The following is a 19,529-nucleotide window of genomic DNA, read 5'->3' as shown; positions in this document are numbered from 1 at the left end:
CCTCTCCCCGTGAACACGGAAGTGCTGAGTGCTGTGCCCGTACGGAGGGACGTGAGTATGCTGTGTGCGGGGAGCCGCTCGGTATAAACAGGCTGGTGTGCTGTGTAGGCCGGATCTCTGCACTCCCTGTAGAGGGCGCTGTGCTGTCTGCTCCATGATGCATGTTCCAGGGCTCCTGGTGAAGTGTATGCTGCTGACTGCCGTATGTATGGGCACAGAATGGCTGCTGGATGACACCCAGGATTCTGAGCTCTCCTCCAGGGCTCTATGGGCAGAGCAGCTTTCTCTGTCCCTGCTGCCAGCTTACTCCTTGGCATCTGATCCCACTCCGGACTTTTTCCTGTGTGCCCCACTTTTGTATGAATTTGCTAACAACAGTGCCAGCCTCAGCAACTGCTTGGTGAGCATGGCAAGGCCTGTGCGGCTGTGCCAACGCTGCTACATGGAGTATACCCAGCTCAAAGCCACCATGAGCAAGATCGGAAATCCTCTACAGGTGTGTGGGAAAAGCTGGGTGCATTGTATATAGTGCATTGTGTGTATACACCAGTGTTTCCCAACCAGGGTGCCTCCAGCTGTTGCAAAACTACAATTCCCAGCATGCCCGGACAGCCGAAGGCTGTCCGGGCCTGCTGGGAGTTGTAGTTTTGCAACAGCTGGAGGCACCCTGGTTGGGAAACACTGATATACACTGTACATGGTATATAACGTGGTCAGGAAATGAAGCCACGCCGATTGTGTCCACTTTGCTATTGATTTTAGCGTTTGTGTCATTTGCAACAACCCATTGCCCAGAAATGTGGCTCAGTCCTAAACAGACTGTGACCGGGAGTTAGAAGCTGTTGAAGTGCCCGCCTCGCTGCCCAGCTGTCACTCCAACCCAAAATCATTACCTATAGATAATGCTGGGCGGTATGCCGGTATGAACCGGATACCGTTTTTTTTTTTTTTTTTTTTCTCTCCCACGGTATGGATTTTTGCCCATACTGCTATACCGGTCGGGCCCCTCCCCCACCCTCTGGATGAATTGTAGAGCCCAGCGCGGCGCCCTCACTTGTCCCGGTGTGCTTCTCTGGCCCGATTCCGAGAGCGGAATCGGGCCACAGAATCTAATCCATTTACTATGTCCCCCCCCCCCGCTGCGACTGTCAGCCAGTGTCCCCGCGAGCGGGATCCATGCGCCCACTAGCGGTGTCACAAGAATGCCTCGCGTGATCGCTAGCGGTGTCACAAGAATGCCGAGCGCGGCTCTGTTCCCCGTCCCTGTCAGCTCTCAGGGTACGGGAACAGATTTAAAAGCCTCGCGCTCGGCTAACTTACTTCTGCGCAGGAGCAGCACTACGCAAATAGTGTAGGGCTAACATAGGCAGCGCTAGGAGCCTAGCGTTAGCCCCATGCTATTTGTGTAGTACTGCGCATGCGCGCGAGGCTTTTAAATCTGTTCCCGTACCCTGAGAGCTGACAGGGACGGGGAACAGAGCCGCGCTCGGCATTCTTGTGACACCGCTAGTGGGCACAGGGACCTCGCTAGCGGTGATGGTAGTGATCGCGCTCGCGGGGAGCACATTTGACACCGCAAGTGGGCACATGGATCCCGCTCGCGGGGTGGGGACTGGGGACAGGCGGTAATACTGTGATACCGCGATAATAATAAAAAAAAAAAATACCGTGATATTCATTTTAGGCCATACCGCCCAGCACTATCTATAGTCAGTTTGGCAGCTGGGGACTGGAGCACGTTGTGCGCACTTTACTGGCTTCTGACTTGAAATCATACCTGGTCTCAGAAGTGAGACCTGGTGCCATCTCGGTTTCAAATGACAGTGATGGTTTAAAGGGGTACTCCGGTAGAAAACCTTTTTTTTTTTTTTTTTGTTTTATATCAACTGGTGCCAGAAAGTTAAACAGATTTGTAAATAACTTTTATAAAAAAAATTCTTACTCCTTCCAGTACTTATTACTGGCTGTATACTACAGAGGAAATTCTTTTCTTTTTGGCATTTCTTTTCTGTCACGACCACAGTTCACTCTGCTGTCCATTTAGGAACTGTCCAGAGCAGCATATGTTTGCTATGGAGATTTTCTCCTGATATGGACAGAGGTGTCAGCAGAGAGCACTGTGTCGTGACAGAAAAGAAATCCAAAATAAAAAGATTTTCCTCTGTAGTATACAGCTGCTAATAGGTACTGGGAGGATTTAGATTTTTTTTTTTAATAGAAGTAATTTACAAATCTGTTTAACTTTATGGCATCAGTTGATTTAAAAAAAATAAATAAACAAAGTTTTTCCCACCGGAGTACCTCTTTTAAGGGTAGGATCACACGTCACGTACTGTATTTGGCTGTGCATTTCATTGATTTCAATGGGCAGAAAAATATGTTACAGCAAATACGCATCAAAACATTGATTGTCCGCACGGTGCTGCATAATCCACATGACCGGATAAAAAAAGATACCATGTCCCTTATCAGTGGTTTCCACTTGGAATAGCTGCAGGTTCCTCCCACTGGGTATGTTCATGCGGAGGAGTATCTGCTCGGAAAACACTTGCGGACAATCCTCAAATAGTGGGTGCTGGCAAAAATGTTGGCGCTAGAACCATTCAGCTATGGGGTGTTTCTGAGTGGATTCTGCCGAAAGAATTGGCCAGAATGGGGATTGCCGCTGCATACATGATGCAGGAAAATCCCACTGAAAGCAATAGGACTCTGCTGCAACAGAATTTCCAAGCTGGATTTTTCCAGAATTTATTGAAATTCCGTTGTGTGGACATGGTCAAAAACTGCCCAAATTTCAAACCTGGATTTTGAGGCAGACTTTTCCACAGCCTAAATTTGCTGTGTGGCCCTTAGGCTGTGCCGTGGACTTGTTGCAGATTTTCCATGTGGATTCTACTCTGAAGAACTGTAATAAACTACAGGATAATGGATGTGTGACCTCCTGTTCACATAGGGCAGTTATGCAGTTCCTTTTCATGTGGGGAACTGCTCGTGACTTATTGGACATTTCTATATTATTGCACCATAGGATAATGGATGACCACCCCTGTATGAACCTGGCCTTGTTTTATCTTTGTGTATAGACCAAAGGTAGAAACCAGCATTTTAAAGGGGTACTCCGGCCCTAAGACATCTTATCCCCTATCCAAAGGATAGGGGATAAGATGTCTGCCCACGGGGGACCCCCGCAATCTGGCATTCGGCACCCACCTCTTTGAGCTGCACGCCGCGCAAACCGCCCCCTCCCATAGACTTGCTTTGAGGGGCGTGACGTCACACGGGGGCTGGGAGTTGTAGTTTTGCAACAGCTGGGGGCACCCTGGTTGGTAAACACTGCTATAAGCAGTGTTTTTAGCTGTACATAAAGGGGGAGATTTATCAAAACCTGTCCAGAGGAAAAGTTGCTGAGTTGTCCATAGCAACCAATCAGATCGCTTCTTTCATTTTTGAAAAGGCCTCTGAATAATGAAAGAAGCAATCTGATTGGTTGCTATGGGCAACTCAGCAACTTTTCCTCTGGACAGGTTTTGATAAATTTCCCCCATATTGTCTGTCCTTAGATGGCTTTGTCTAAACTGTTTACATAGCTATATTGTAACTGGAAATTCATCATGTCACTGTACCATCATCCCATTGGTTAATATTTTACTGTGGACATAAATGAAAGCGCTGGTACAGTTCAGTGCTGGGCAGTGGGGTACAGCGATGGCTGGTGCTGGGCTAACCTGCCACCATAGTAGAATGCACTATAGGGGACATTTATCATTGTAGACAAAGCATTTTATTTTATTTTTTTTACCTTTTTTGTGTGCTGGTAATGTGTAGATGCACCAAATCTATTACCGTATATACTCGAGTATAAGCCGAGTTTTTCAGCACGATTTTTCGTGCTGAAAACGCCCCCCTCGGCTTATACTCGAGTGAACTCTCCGCCTGTCAATCCCTTCTCAATAGTCTTCAAACTGCGGACCTCCAGATGTTGCAAAACTACAACTCCCAGCATGCCCGGACAGCCATCGGCTGTCCGGGCATGCTGGGAGTTGTAGTTTTGAAACATCTGGTGGTCCGCAGGTTGAAGACCACTGCGGCCTTCGTCATCATCCAGACCCCCCTTTAGTTTTCTACTCGCCTCCCCTCAGTGGGAAGTAAGAGTGAGCTGCTCCAGGCCATCTATGCTGCAGGGACCGTCCGGTAGGGAGGGTTAGTCGTTCGGGGCTGTCCATTTTCCCCGGGAGGCCCTCTTCTCTGCTCCCGGCCCCGGACTAGTGACCTTGCCTTGACGACGACTCACAGGGACGTCCGTGCGCAGCAGACATCCCCTCGCATGAACGTACCTGTGCGTCGTCATCAAGACAACGTCACTAGTCCGGGGCCGGGCCCGGAGCTGAGAAGAGGGCCTCCCGGTGAAAATGGACAGCCCGGAACGACTAACCCTCCCTACCGGACGGTCCCTGCAGCATAGATGGCCCGGACCAGCTCTCCCTTCCTTCCCACCGAGGGGAGGTGAGTATAAAACTAAAGGGGGTCTGGATGATGACGAAGGCCGCAGTGGTCTTCAACCTGCGGACCTCCAGATGTTTCAAAACTACAGCGCGATGGCTGTCCGGGCATGCTGGGAGTTGTAGTTTTGCAACATCTGGAGGTCCGCAGGTTGAAGACCACTGACGAAGAGATTGACAGGCGGTGATGATAAAGGGGGGGAATGATGATGTCAGGGGTGATGATGACGGAGGTCTGGATGATAACAGGGAGGATTGATGACATGGGGAGGGATGATGTATTTCCCACTCTAGGCTTATAGTCGAGTCAATAATTTTTCCTGGGTTTTTGGGGTGAAATTAGGGGCCTCTGCTTATATTCGGGTCGGCTTATACTCGAGTATATACGGTAAATGGATGCAGGGCATTTGATAAATTTTGCGCAGATACATATTTCCTGCATTTTCTCTGGTTTATTCGTTGCGCTAAATTTTGCTAATTTTTTTTTTTAATCCTGCCGCGCAAAAATTTGCGACTTTTGTACACATACACAAAACTGCTGAGCCAGGTCTGGGCTGGTAAATTTTTGTGACTTTTTTTTGGGAAGTGTCTGTGCCATTTTTCACAAGTTGCAGTTGATAAATACATGACCACTGCATAGGGAAAAGTATGAATGGTGTACTGCAAGTCAACATTGTGAAGAATGTCTATTTGAAAAGTCACAAAAAAAAACAAAACACTGCGCCTAAAGGGCACAAATATAGACAACAAAACAGCTCTAAATGCAATGATAAATGTCCCCCTATATGTGTGTGTGTCTTTCCTTTTGTATGAATGTGAAGCTCACAGATGGACAAAGGGCCTGATTGGGTAAATGGGGTGTACCACGAGAGGGGCCCGTTTAGAATATTGCAGGGGGGTCCCAGCGGTCGGACCACCCGCAATAAGGCACTTTTTCCTATCCTGTGTTTTATTTTCTTTTTTTTTCTTAATTCCTGTTTTTATTTCCAAATCTCCCATTGGGTTAATGTCATAGCAACGGTCTGATTAGGCTTCAGTGACAAACTTTTTCTATTTGAATGTATGGGGATCTATGTGTCACCAGAACTTCCTGGAAATTGTTTGGATTGTACCACACAAGCTCTTCACCGGGGGGGAGACACTCCTGCCACAGTTTCGAAAGATGTTTGTGTAATGAAGAAGATGGCGGCTCATCCTCCGCACTCATTTAGCAGGAAATATTGAGGGGAGGTTATTCACACCGGAGGAGAAGAGTGGAGCAGTTGCCCATAGCAACCAATCAGAGTTCTTCTTTTATTTTTTAGAGGCCTTTTTAAAAATGAAAGCAGGAATCTCAATGGTTGATATGGGCAACCTCTCCACAGTTGATAAATCTCCCCCCGTCTTCTCAGGATGGTACTGGATCTGATGGGATGTACTGGATTAGCTGCTTGGGTCCCCCTTTATGAGCCAGTGCAGTGAAGAACAAGAACCGTTTTCTCTCGGGTGCATTACATGAATGGCCGCCATATACTGTAATATCCCATTGATAAGCATAAGGCTTTATTGTAGTGTTTTCCGAAAAGTGCGTCCCAAGCCGAAGGCTGTCTGGGCATGCTGGGAGTTGTAGTTTTGCAACAGCTGGAGACGCACTGTTTGGAAAAACCCTGCCCTACTGTGTACAGGGCTAGAGTTACTGTAGCTGTATGAAATGTGTCTGAAACCATGAAAAGTTGCATAAAGCAGTTGTGTTTATTTTCTTGGAACCAAGTTTAATTTTTTTTTTATTTTCTACGAGTAAACAGAAGTGAGGAAGATGAGTAAGACAAGTAGCCCTTTGTTTGGCAACATTCCAGTACATCACACGGAACGTCGTTCTCTTCCTGTATACCATGTGACGGGCACTCTGTACATCCTTTCTTTGTAAAAACTATAGGCTTGGGAAGGAGATGTTTACAGTGCCGTTGCGTCGGGGCCCTGCCCTTGTGCCGTTGCGTCGGGGCCCTGCCCTTGTGCCGTTGCGTCGGGGCCCTGCCCTTGTGCCGTTGCGTCTGGGCCCTGCCCTTGTGCCGTTGCGTCAGGGCTCCATGTGGCATTTCAGAGGTTTGTGGCACTGCGCAGGATTTAAGGGGACCCTCTGTATGTTCAGTGACCGCCCGCTTCCTCATTACCACCCAATACTGATGGATGGCTCTGGATGAAATATTAGTCAGACAGTTTATACAGCTAAATAACTGCTACGTATAAGAATTTCTTGTATAACATTATCTTGTTCCCATTGCTCATTGCTTCTTGTCATGTGTCAATTTTACAGAATAGCACAGTCAGCTGTTCGACAATACTACTGCAATCTGACAGGGTCCAGGTCATTGTTTCGCTTAGTGGTTTCTTTGATGATTTATGGACTGATTCCAAGTGTGAAAGTAAGTATGATATGAAATGTATTTATGTACAAAGACCTGTTAGAAGCTTAAAACCACCGACAGTGACTAACATTGATTATTTTGTCACAATGCCATGGTTCAAGGGCTTAGGTATATTAGACGGCATGGGAACAGTCAGTTCTTAAAAGTATGTGTAAGCAGGAAAAATGGGCAAGGAAAACAAATTTTAATGGCTTCATGACTGGGTAGTGGCTAGTAGCAAGAGGTTCAAGGAAAGACTAGGACCCAGAGATACGGTCAGTTATGTGGATGGGGAGCAACGGCTAGCCCATCTCTGGTCTATTCCAACATGAGAGCTACTGTAGCACAAATAAAAATAAAAAATGCTTATAGCCCCCTTTAGAGGTCTTGTGGGGTTCATGCCTCAACTGGCCAGAGCTGAATTGGGAGTAGAAGGGAGACCTACACAATATTAGACAGGTAGTTCTACTGTTACAGCTAAATTTTTACTTTTATTTAATTATCTTATTATACTACTTGCTGTAGCAAACCAGCATAATTCAAGCAGGCAGAAGCTTAATTGGAAAAGTGTCCATATCAATAAAAAAACTTTTTTAACATTTTACTTAAAGGAAAACTGTCAGCTTTCTCCCCCCCACACTAACCAGCAGTACTGGCTGGTAGTGCTGGGGACGCTGATCAGTTTGATGCTTACCGTGCCCGCATCCGCCGCACCGTTCGCCCCTAATCTTCTATATTCGGGATATGCTAATGAGGTACTAACTGGCACTCAGTGCCGCCTAGCACTGCCGCCTAGCTCATCAATATTCCTCTCCTCCCTCCACCTCTCCCTCTTCTCCCCGCTCTGTAATGAAGAGAGAGGGGAGGAATATTGATGAGCTGGGCGGCGCTGACGTGAGAGTGACAGTTAGCCTGGCTGGTGCCAGTTTGCCCCTCATTAGCATATCCCGAAAATAGAAGATTAGGGCTGAACGGCGTGGCGGATCCGGGCACAGTAAGCATCAAACTGACAGCTTCCCCCGCACTACCAGCCAGTACTGCTGGTTAGTGCGGGGGGAGAAAGCTGACAGTTTTCCTTTAATCCCCCACCAATAACTAGACAGAGGTGAATGGAAGTGTTTCTCTAACTCATCTTACTGCTCACTGCATAAGATGAGCTCCTGAGGGTGCATTCACACCACGTTTGCGTGATCCGGCTGCCGGGTTCGACTGGGAAATTTCAAAACCAGGCACTTCCTTATCCCAGTGACACCAGTTCCCAATCTCATTCATTTTAAATGTGCCGACCGGAGTCAGATAGTGACTCCAGTCGACTCATTTTTGCCCCGGATCTGGTTTGGTGGCCAGACTGAAAACCGTGGTATGCTGAAAACTGGATGCCGAGCATAAATGAGCCGACCGGGGTCACTATCTGACTCCAGTTGGCGCATTTAAATGAACGAGGTTCAGCGCTGGTCCAGCTGGGATACAGAAGCGCCCAGTTTTTAGAATTTCGCAAACGTGGTGTGAATGTATCCTTAGATTTACTATAGAGTCCCATCTTGAGCAGTGACAAGAAAGGAAGAAGCTCTTACCTGAACACTTCTCCTTCCTCATTTTGATGAACACACACACCCCAACCAATCAAAACTTTTTATGCCTATTTATGAAAATTTTTTTCAAGGGGCAGGGACACTTTAAGTTTATTGGTGGGCTAAGGGAGTGGAGTCTGCAAAATAAGGACCTGATGGGTTTCTTTGGACATCTGCTATGCATTACTTATGATGTCTCCCGTAATATCAGCACCTTAGAATCACTCGTGACCATCCCCAGAGTTATATCTATAAGGAAAATAATTTACTGGTACAGGCTACTTTTCAGTGATCTTAAATTGTCATGAGTGAACTTTTTATTTAAAGGGGTACTCCATTGGAAACATCTTATCCCCTATCCAAAGGATAAGATGTTGGATCGTGGGGGGACCCCGCGATTTATCTTCTTATCCCCTTTCCTTTGGATGTTTCCAAAGGAGTTCCCCCTTTTAAAGGGGTACTCCGCCCCTAGACATCTTATCCTCTAGCCAAAGGATGGGAGATAAGATGTCTGACTGCGGGGGTCCCGAAACTGGGACCCCCACGATCTCTGTGCAGCATCCAGCGTTCATTTTAGAAGAGTTGTGAAGTCACGGCAACGCCCCTTGTGATGTCACACCACACCCACCTCAATTTAAGTCTATGGGATGGGGCATGGCGAATGCTGGGGCAGCGGAGTACCCCTTTTAAGACTTAGCTATTTGACTAGTCTCCATATACTTCCTAATTCAGAAGCAAAAAGTGAGGAAGTGGTAAACATCACTGTGTGAAAGGTCCTGGAAAGGCTGTATGCGTCACTGGTTATTAACCATCTCCATCCCTTTTATAAACCATCTCCATCCCTTAAATTAAACACCTCCAACCCTTTTATGTAAAATTGAGTGGTAAACTCTGTAATCTCAACTGATACTTGAGACAGCAAAAACTGCTTGTTCTATGTAAACTAGTATTAAAGGGGTACTCCGCTGCTCAGCGTTTGGAATAAACTATTCCGAATGCTGGAGCCGGGAGCTCGTGACATCATATCCCCGCCCCCTCATGACGTCACGCCCTGCCCCCTCAATGCAAGTCTATGGGAGGGGGCATGACAGCTGTCACGCCCCCTCCCATAGACTTACATTGAGGGGGCGGAGTGGGACATCATGAGGGGCGTGGCTATGATGTCACGAGCGTCCAGCGTTCTGAACAGCATTGCTTAACCTAGTATATTATATGACCGTCATTTCAGTGAATGCTACCATGATCTGAGCTATGGAAACTAGAGGTCTCCTTGAAGCAGGAGATAGTAGAACCTAACTTAGACAATGATATAAAGGAGCACGCTGTAATCTCATATAGCCTTATGTTGTAAAACCTAGAAATGTCCTTTTTGTGTGTCACAGATTGCTTACAGAAGAACAGCACAGGGATATTAAACAGCACATCTGAATTCATGGATTCATTTGACAGCTTGATCCAGTGCTTCAACAATACAATGAGGGTAACTCTTGTTTTACACAGTCTTAGTGGGTTGCTTATGTTTTTATGACACAAGATTGTTTGTGTTGTATGTTATAGGATTTGGCTTTTATTACCTATAGCTTCTAAATACCAGTATAAAAACAGTATTTTGGTGTTTTCTTTTTAGGAACCTCCAGTCCCATCACAACAAGGCAATTATTCAAGAGTGTGCCAGAGTTGTAACGGGACCTATAAATATCTGAATAACTTGTACAATAATTTGGAACATACCAATGCCCTGTGTATTGATATAGAGGATGCCGTAAGTATATATGTGTAATGCTGTCCATATCTTCTGTGAAGCTGAATCTGTGACAGGAAGTCTATAGAAATGGTCATCCCCACAAGGGGTACTCCGCCCCTAGACATCTTATCCCCTATCCAAAGGATAGGGTAGAAGATGTCTGATCGCAGGAGTCCCGCCGCTAGGGACCCCCGCGATCTTGGCTGCGGCGCCCCAGACATCCGCTGCACAGCGCGCACTTTGCTCTGTGCTGGATGACTGGCGATGCAGGGCAGAGGCTTGTGAAGCCACGCCCCGCTCATGCCGTCACGGCCACCCTCCCTCAATGCAAGTCTATGGGAGGGGGTGTCACGCCCCTCCCATAGACTTGCATTGAGGTGCCATGTGAATAGATCCCAAAAAGGTTTTGCTGTCTTGCAAAGTAATCCCATATCTTGTGAATAACTATAATCACAGGGGGTGCGATCAGATGATTATTCCCCATTCTGTGGATAGTAGATAACTTTGCAATATTGGAAAACCTCTTTAATCATATGATTGTGTTCATTACTGCAGCAGTAAGAGATCAGTAGGATGAAGGTGAATTAAAAGTACATTTTTATATGCCGTTTTCGAGTATACATGATCATATGTTCATTCAAACTTCCTGTGCATTGAAATATTAATTTCACAGTGCTTATAGCCGGGCATCACAGTTATTTTATATGTAGAACCATGGTGAAGCACGATTGGGCACCATGTCTGTTTCTTACCATTGCAAAGTGTTTATACCTAAAGCATTTTAGTTATAGTATATAGATATGGGCCATTTTACTACACTGCTAAGTAAGTCATACATTTCTTATTTCAGATGAATGGCACTCGCAAACTTTGGAGCAAAACTTTCAACTGCACCTTACCCTGTACTGATACTGTCCCGGTTATTGCAGTGTCAGCATTTATTCTTTTCTTACCAGTAGTCTTTTATCTCAGCAGCTTCCTCCACTCAGAGCAAAAGAAGCGCAAACTTATATTGCGTAAGTATTTCCTACAGCCAAAATAAAATTTCAACCGAGAGTCTGTGTTACGAAAGCGGAGCTGACATGCCGTATCTCATTCTTATTTTCTCTTTTGAGCCCTGTCTTTTATTGCAGAATAAGATGTTATTGGATTAGCACGACAGTATCTACCAAACAAGGATTAGCATTTCTCCCAATCTTATTGCTATCAGAGTATACAGGGGAGGTGAATAAAACGTACCTTATAATTAATAGTTTACACACTGTCAGATATATAGAAACAGCTTAGCATAGTAGTCACTATCCCAAGATAAATATGGTCCCCGACTTGTTTCGCCGACTCGTTTCGAACACCAGTACAAGTGACCTCCCCAGGGGCTAGGTGGGCTACAGTAGCCTGAAAAGAAATAATAATCCCCTTACATATGCTTAGTTTGCATTATGATACTGCACAGGAGCGCTGATACAGTAGCAGCCCCATTAAAAGTTCCTGTAGTCATCAGGCACAGGTATATTGGACAAGAGTAGGCCTTTGTCCTGGCATATGCGGTTCTGTAAAAGATGATACATGCAAGAGATCGAGAGGGTGGATATTAAGGCTAAATAGACCAGTTACTTAAACTTTGAGATATGTAAATAGTTACTAAGTCCTAATCTGGCAGTGGATGGGTTAATTTGTGAACTAGGTCGTTTGCTCTGTGGATACACTGAGTGACTGACCTGCCTCCCACTCCGGTGTCAGCTGGGAGACACGTCACTGAGTCCCGCCCTCCGCTCGACATGCGGATATGAGGTCAGACGCAGTCCTAGTTTCCATGTGCACTTAGCAGCCGGCACGACTGCACGGCTCCCCGCCACAGGGGTTCGCAAAGAAATAAGACAGGACGCAAACGCCTTAACTGAGTAGGAATCCTCTTCTCTTTACAGGACATACTGATGAACAGCAGAGAACCCGGCCTGATTGTATATCGTATGTTGTTTATTTTACAGAACCACATATACCGGGTCAAATGCCTACTCTTGTCCAATATAACTGTGCCTGATGACTATATGAGCACAGGAACTTTTAATTTGGCCGCTACTGTATCAGCGACCCCTTGCATTATCATAATGCAAACTAAGCATATGTAAGGAGATTATTATATCTTTTCAGGCTACTGTCTCCCACCTTGCCCCTGAGGAGGTCACCTGTACTGGTGTCAGAAACGCGTCGAAAAATTTCTTTGGGGACCATATTTATTTTGGGATAGTGACGCTATCTCCGCTATATACTATACTAAGGTGTTTCTATATATTTAAGTGTGTAATCTACTTGATTGCGTCAAATTTGATGAAAGTGCCTACACTTGGCACTATCTATAGAACATTCACCATATATGTGTGTTTTTATGCTATTAATTAATTAAAAGTTATGTTTTATTCACCTCCTCTGTATACTTTGATAGTAATAAGATGTTAGACTACTTCCACACTGCCGTTATGACACGGTAGTGTAGAAAAAAGTCCCAGCACTCACCAAATATCAAGCAATGGTAGTTTTATTCCATATCCAAAGTGAACAGGACGCGTTTCGGCCTCAAGCCTTCCCCTGCTGTTAAAATGATCGCATGCAGCCGTCGGTTAAATGCACGAGGAGGCGCCCATAAGTGATGTCACACTCTGGCCGGCACACCGGGTGTGACATCAGCTAGTCATAGAAACATAACAACAAAGTGTAGTATACAGGAGAAGTCACATGTTAATCATGTGAGCAACACAAAGTGACATTTGTAAACAAACGGTGAGCTGATCGCGCTCCCCCAGCAAAGGGGGTTAGCGCAGCACGTCTGGACCCATGCTTTGCAGAGCCTCTGATCACATGCTGTGACCGTAGTAGTGTATGTAAATATGTGTGTGTGTATATATGTGTGTGTGTGTGTGTGTATATATATATATATGTGTGTGTATATATATATATATATATATATATATATATATATATATATATATATATATATTCCATTATGTAAGTAGATGTAGGGTTCTTGCTTTTCAGGGTCTGCTGGAGAGCAGCAGCGAGTACAGTGTTCAACATATGAATGTTGATGCCGGATTGATGCGCGTCCAGCTAAATAGAGCTGGTCACTCGCAGGGATATAACATACAAGGCATCCCAAGAAATCATAGAAAATAAAGTGATGTGCTCTTGATACATGACATTATGTCCAGCAAGGAGGCACACAAAATGAGCAGTACAAGGGGATGGAAAAGCGCAATGCAGCGCTGAGCAGGAGGCTTGTTATAGAAGCATAATAACAGTATCAGATCATAAGCAAAAGCATATGCTGTATGAGAAATATTATGTACATTAAAGCATGTGAAGCATAATTATAAACAAGAGGCATATGGAATAACAGTATGCATAAATCTTGATGCCTGCGGTCATGTTAACAGCAGAGGAAGGCTTGAGGCCGAAACTTGTCCTGTTCACTTTGGCTATGGAATAAAACGACCATTGCTTCATATTTGGTGAGTGCTGGGACTTTTCTACTATGTATTGATCACTCCTCGTGCACCACCGACCACAGAAGTGCCTACCTTCACCTACTTCAGAATGACACGGTAGTGTGACAGCCATCAGGGAACCCGGGGAGAATAGCGGGAGAAAGAATACTGCAAGCGCCGTCTTTTTCTCCTGCTTCAAAACAATGGCCGTCCGATGGACCCCATTGGCTATAATGGTCTCTATCGGGACCCGTTGTGCCCTGTCCAGATAACGGCTGTTAAAGGCAAAAAAAAAAAAAGCTTAACAGGGCACAACGGCAGTGTGAAATAAGCCTAAAGTGTACTTGCCATCACAAAAAAAAAAAAAACTTTAACACATGGGGCAGAAATGTTCAGCTAAACGCTGTAGGGCCATGTTCCCATTCAGTGTTATGGGATGATTTGTGAACAAGTGCAGCAGAAAAGCATTCAGGACCAGATTGAAGGGAATCTGGGATCACATGGGTGCTCGCAGGTTCCAGGACTCCAATCACCGTCGCATCAGCTAGTAGATCTAGTAAATACCACCTGATGTTTTGTTCCTTACAGCATGGACCTTTCTCAGGATGCCAGGGACTGATGGGATGGTAATTGAGGTCCTGGAACCTATGCCTTTCCAGGACCCCTGCTATCTGGTCCTGATTGCTTTTCTGCTGCACTCTTCTGATTCCCTGTCCCAAGTAAGGGGGCCAATGGATACCACCAGGAGAAGCGAAGGTGGTTTATCTATCTATGCCTACACTAGTGTTGCACCTATCCACATGCACAACTAAAGGAGGTTATCATATTCTTAGCTGGTTTTCTCTATCGAGCTGTTTGAGCCCTACAATATTGCACCAGGGAGTGCCCCTATCTGTTTTTGCTGTTACAGTTTAAAAAATGGCTCTGGAGTTTTGTTGAATTCAATAGTAAAATAGCTGGTTGTTCTTATGCAGTATTTTTACAGCAGTGAAATCAAATTTTGGACCATTGGTTTGGGCTGTAAACAGCTCAAAATATGTCCCAAACAAGAACAACCGTTTGCTATAGCCCAAAAAGTTAAAATGATGGCTGAAAAAACAACTGGCTAAGCCTTCAGCTGTGACCAGCTCTGTTCTGCTCTCCCCTGGTGAGGTGAGATTAGTAGTGTTCAGACTATGAATCAGTTGTGGCTCAGCTTACCACTCCAAGGACAGTCGAGCGAGCAGAGCCAAACATAGCCAAGTGCTCAGCTGAACAATTCTACCCTCTTATTTCAGAGATTGGTGGGGGTCTCAGCCTATGGAAATTTGACATTTTTAGAAGTTTTCTAAAATGACAGCTGTACTTTAAATAAAAGTTAAATATACTTATTCTATATCCCATTAGAATCCCTGTGTGACCTATGGCAAACATTTCAGACCTACAGATAATATACAGTAGGGCAAAAAAGTATTTAGTCAGCCACCAATTGTGCAAGTTCTCCCATAGGTATACCTCAACTATGAAAGACATAATGAGAAAAAAAATCCATAAAATCACATTGTCTGAGTTTTTTTATTTTTGTTAAAGAATTTATTTGCAAATTATGGTGGAAAATAAGTATTTGGTCAATAACAGAAGTTCATCTCAATACTTTGTTATATACCCTTTGTTGGCAATGACAGAGGTCAAACGTTTTCTGTAAGTCTTCACAAGGTTTTCACACACTGTTGCTGGTATTTTGACCCATTCCTCCATGCAGATCTCCTCTAGAGCAGTGATGTTTTGGGGCTGTCGCTGGGCAACACGGACTTTCAACTCCCTCCAAAGGTTTTCAATGGGGTTGATCTGGAGACTGGCTAGGTCACTCCAGGACCTTGAAATGCTTCTTAATAAGCCACTCCTTTGTTGCCCGGGCGGTGTGTTTGGGATCATTGTCATGCTGAAAGACCCAGCCACGTTTCATCTTCAATGCCCTTGCTGATGGAAGGAGGTTTTCACTCAAAATCTCACGATACATGGCCCCATTCATTCTTTCCTTTACACGGATCAGTCGTCCTGGTCCCTTGGCAGAAAAACAGCCCCAAAGCATGATGTTTCCACCCCCATGCTTCACAGTACATATGGTGTTCTTTGGATGCAACTCAGCATTCTTTCATCTCCAAACACGACAAGTTGAGTTTTTACCAAAAAGTTCTACTTTGGTTTTATCTGACCAAATGACATTCTTCCAATCCTCTTCTGGGTCATCCAAATGCTCTCTAGCAAACTTCAGAGGGGTCAAGACATGTACTGGCTTAAGCAGAGGGACACGTCTGGCACTGCATTATTTGAGTCCCTAGTGGCACAGTGTGTTACTGATGGTAGCCTTAGTTACTTTGGTCTCAGCTCTCTGCAGGTCATTCATTAGGTCGTCCCCCCCCCGTCCCCCCCCCTGTGTGGTTCTGGGATTTTTGCTCACCATTTTTGTGATCATTTTGACACCACTGGGTGAGATCTTGCGTGGAGCCCCAGATCGAGGGAGATTAGCAGTGGTCTTGTATGTCTTTTCTAATTCATTTTCTAATAATTGCTCCCACAGTTGATTTCTTCAAGCTGCTTGCCTATTGCAGATTTCCCAGCCTGGTGCAGGTCTATAATTTTGTTTCTGGTGTCCTTCAACAGTTCTTTGGTCTTGGTCATAGTGGAGTTTGGAGTGTGACTGTTTGAGGTTGTGGACAGGTGTCATTTATACTGATAACAAGTTCAAACAGGGGCCATTAATACAGGTAACGAGTGGAGGACAGAGGAGACTCTTAAATAAGTTACAGGTCTGTGAGAGACAGAAATCTTGCTTGTTTGTAGGTGACCAAATACTTATATTCTATCATAATTTTCAAATAAATACTTTTAAAAATCAGACAATGTGATTTTTATGGATTTTTTTTTTTTCTTTCTCATTATGTCTCTCATAGTTGAGGTATACCTATGATGAAAATTACAGGCCTCTCATCTTTTTAAGTAGGAGAACTTGCACAATTGGTGGCTGACTAAATACTTTTTTGCCTCACTGTAACTAGTATCATTCACTATGGGCTTTAATGGTCATAACAGTATTGTATATTACACACACATACTGAACAGCACAAAGAATTAATTATCTAAATGATCGCAGTCATGCCCCCTCCCATTGACTTTCTTTGAGGGGGCGTGGCCATGACGTCACAAGCCTCCAGCACTGTACCTGAGGCTCTAAACGAGTCATTTTGCTAATGTATCCGTGCCATAAAGGGTACAAAAGTGATGTTAACCTAACTTAAAATATAGGTGTGCTCTGATGTTTTAGCAAATTCTAAAATAAAATGTCTTTATGTTTCAGCCAAAAGATTTAAGTCCGGTGCCAACGTAGCGAACATACAGGACAAACGTAACTGAAGTGCCCTACAAAGAAGAAAATAAGTATTTGCACTGGACAATACCTACACTGTTTTTTGATTGGTTTGGTTTTTCTCGCAAGCTGATGCATTCTATGCTGGACCACATGAAGATCTTTTTTTCATAACTGTCCCAAACACAAAGGGTCCTTTCACTGCTGAATGAAAAAGAGTGACTTTGGCTCTTCTAGAATTAGTTTTTTTTCTTCAAACCTTCAAATTATTTATAAAGTTTTATTTTTTTTTATTTTTATTACAATGAAGTTGGATATAGTTGTTACATTTCATTTTTCAGTCAAATTTACATACAGATTGATGTGATGTAAATGTTACATTACATGTGACTATGACGAGAAATAACGCCTAGTGCTAGCTATTTTTGTTGGAACATGCCAATAACATTACCTGTATTGCTACAGCCTGTCTTCCGAATTGTGCTATGAGAGGAGACAAGGATCAGTAGGAGATAGTAGTTTATCCTGTTAAATTGCTTGTTTTTCCAAGAGAAAACAAGGTGGTAATCTTGAGAGTGCCCACTTAGCTATGATCAGTGTTAAGATCCTTTTGTCGGCAGTTTCCTCTTGTGAGGCTTAGTGTATCATTCCCGTGTACAATTCTATACTGCAAAGGTGGTAACAGCATTCTATTTGTGCTTCTATGACAAGGCAGTAAGATCATTGTAGAGGATGGAGTTATTTTGTTGACATCCACAGTGCTCCAATTTCAGCGCCCCTGGATTAGCCAAGCTGCTGCTTACCATGCCGACTCTGGCCGTATTACCTTGATTTGATGAATCATATGATTGAGAGCTGTTCAAAGCAATCTTTCATTTATGCTAATAAAAGCGGGTTTACATCTGCCAAGTCCCAGAATGACAGCTTTGATTCCGTAATCAGTGGCTTTTTGAGCACATTCATGCTAAGTAGGGCTGAAAGTCATTACGACAGGATAGGGCAGTTAAGAGCTTTACTGGTGAAGCGGCTTTCATTTACTTTCCTGGCTTTGTAGCCAATTAAAATCATTCAAGAACGGCTTAGATTTGGAGATTTTGCAGAAAGAAATTTCTAATTTTCCAGTATTTTGAAGAAATAGTTATTTAGCTAAACTATTGTTATCTGTTGCCTTGTTGTTAGGTTATTATAAACTATTATTTCTTTTTTGTGCAACTATTTTCATAGTTCATTCTTATATATGTTTGTAACCACTTAGCGAATTCTTTACAACCAGAATTGCTTTGATAGCGTACAGTAAGTATGGAGTCATCAGTGGTTTCTGTGACTGATTTATCTAGTAAGGTGGATCCGCGGTAAACGGGTACAAAATGTTTGACAATGGCTGAGATTCACTCTGTCCTTTTGTACTTCATTCCCATTTTGCACCGATGATGTGTAGCTCTTGTATTTAATTAAGCTTGGTAATAAACAATGGGGGGGGGGGGGATTTATCAAGACTTGTCCAGAGAAAAAGTTGCTGAGTTGCCCATAGCAACCAATCAGATCGCTTCTTTCATTTTTGAAAAGGCCTGTGAAAAATGAATCTGGTTGCTATGGGCAACTCAGCAACTTTTTCTCTGGACAGGTCTTGATAAATCCCCCCCCCCCCCCCCCCCCATTGTTTATCAAGACCTGTCCAGAGAAAAAGTTGCTGAGTTGCCCATAGCAACCAATCAGATTCATTTTTCACAGGCCTTTTCAAAAATGAAAGAAGCGATCTGATTGGTTGCTATGGGCAACTCAGCAACTTTTTCTCTGGACAGGTTTTGATAAATCTCCCCCAATGTCTTTGCCCTTAGACCAAGCTGCTCTTGTCCATGGGTCTTGGTACTTGAATCCTGAGCCATGATTTAAAGACTTTTTTTATATTGATTCATTTGTATATAGTTTAATATGTTTGTAACAGAACTCGCTTGAAAATGTTGACTGTTGTTATAATAAACATTTTAAATCTACTCATTTATTGAAGAAACATTTTCTGATGTATATTGATATGAAGAAATTAAAACTGAAAGGGGTACTCCACTCCTAGACATCTTATTCCATATCCCTTTGGATAAGGGATAAGATGTCCGACCGCAGCAGTCACGCCCCCTCCCATAGACATGAATGGAGGGGGCGTAGTGTGATGTCACGGCTGCCAGAAGCTGGCATTCTGAACATAAATGTTCAGAACACTGTGGTGCCAGCTCAGAGATTGGGGGGGGTCTCAGCGGCCGGACACCCTGCCCAGCCAATCCAAACGATGAATTTTGGCCCTTTTTAGATACCGCAATCACCTTTTGATCAAGGGTTAATGCCGGACACCACCCTAATTGGTGATTTTCAACATCCTCTACGGGCCAGCAGCCTGGACCAACTGTGTATGAAGTGTGCTCAGCTTCTAAGTGTGCTTTAAAGTCTTGTAGCAGGCACAGGTCAGAAAATGACCTATTGATTTAATCAACTCTTAGTGATTAAACAT

The 19,529-nt window shown here is 44.2% G+C and overlaps 1 protein-coding gene across 1 annotated transcript; it reads left to right on the top strand.

Moving 5' to 3' along the window:
* The first annotated feature begins 11 nt into the window (after positions 1-11).
* On the top strand, positions 12-18,504 carry OSTM1 (osteoclastogenesis associated transmembrane protein 1). The gene is made up of 6 exons (XM_056566256.1): positions 12-496; positions 6,793-6,901; positions 9,837-9,934; positions 10,082-10,216; positions 11,049-11,214; positions 17,018-18,504. The coding sequence occupies exons 1-6, from the start codon at positions 155-157 to the stop codon at positions 17,071-17,073; spliced, it is 906 nt and encodes a 301-aa protein (XP_056422231.1). The 5' UTR covers positions 12-154; the 3' UTR covers positions 17,074-18,504.
* The last annotated feature ends 1,025 nt before the right edge of the window (positions 18,505-19,529 follow it).

Source organism: Hyla sarda, chromosome 3 (genome assembly GCF_029499605.1).
Source record: "Hyla sarda isolate aHylSar1 chromosome 3, aHylSar1.hap1, whole genome shotgun sequence".
In the NCBI taxonomy this organism is placed as follows: Eukaryota; Metazoa; Chordata; class Amphibia; order Anura; family Hylidae; genus Hyla; species Hyla sarda.
This window is presented reverse-complemented; position numbering and strand designations above follow the sequence as displayed.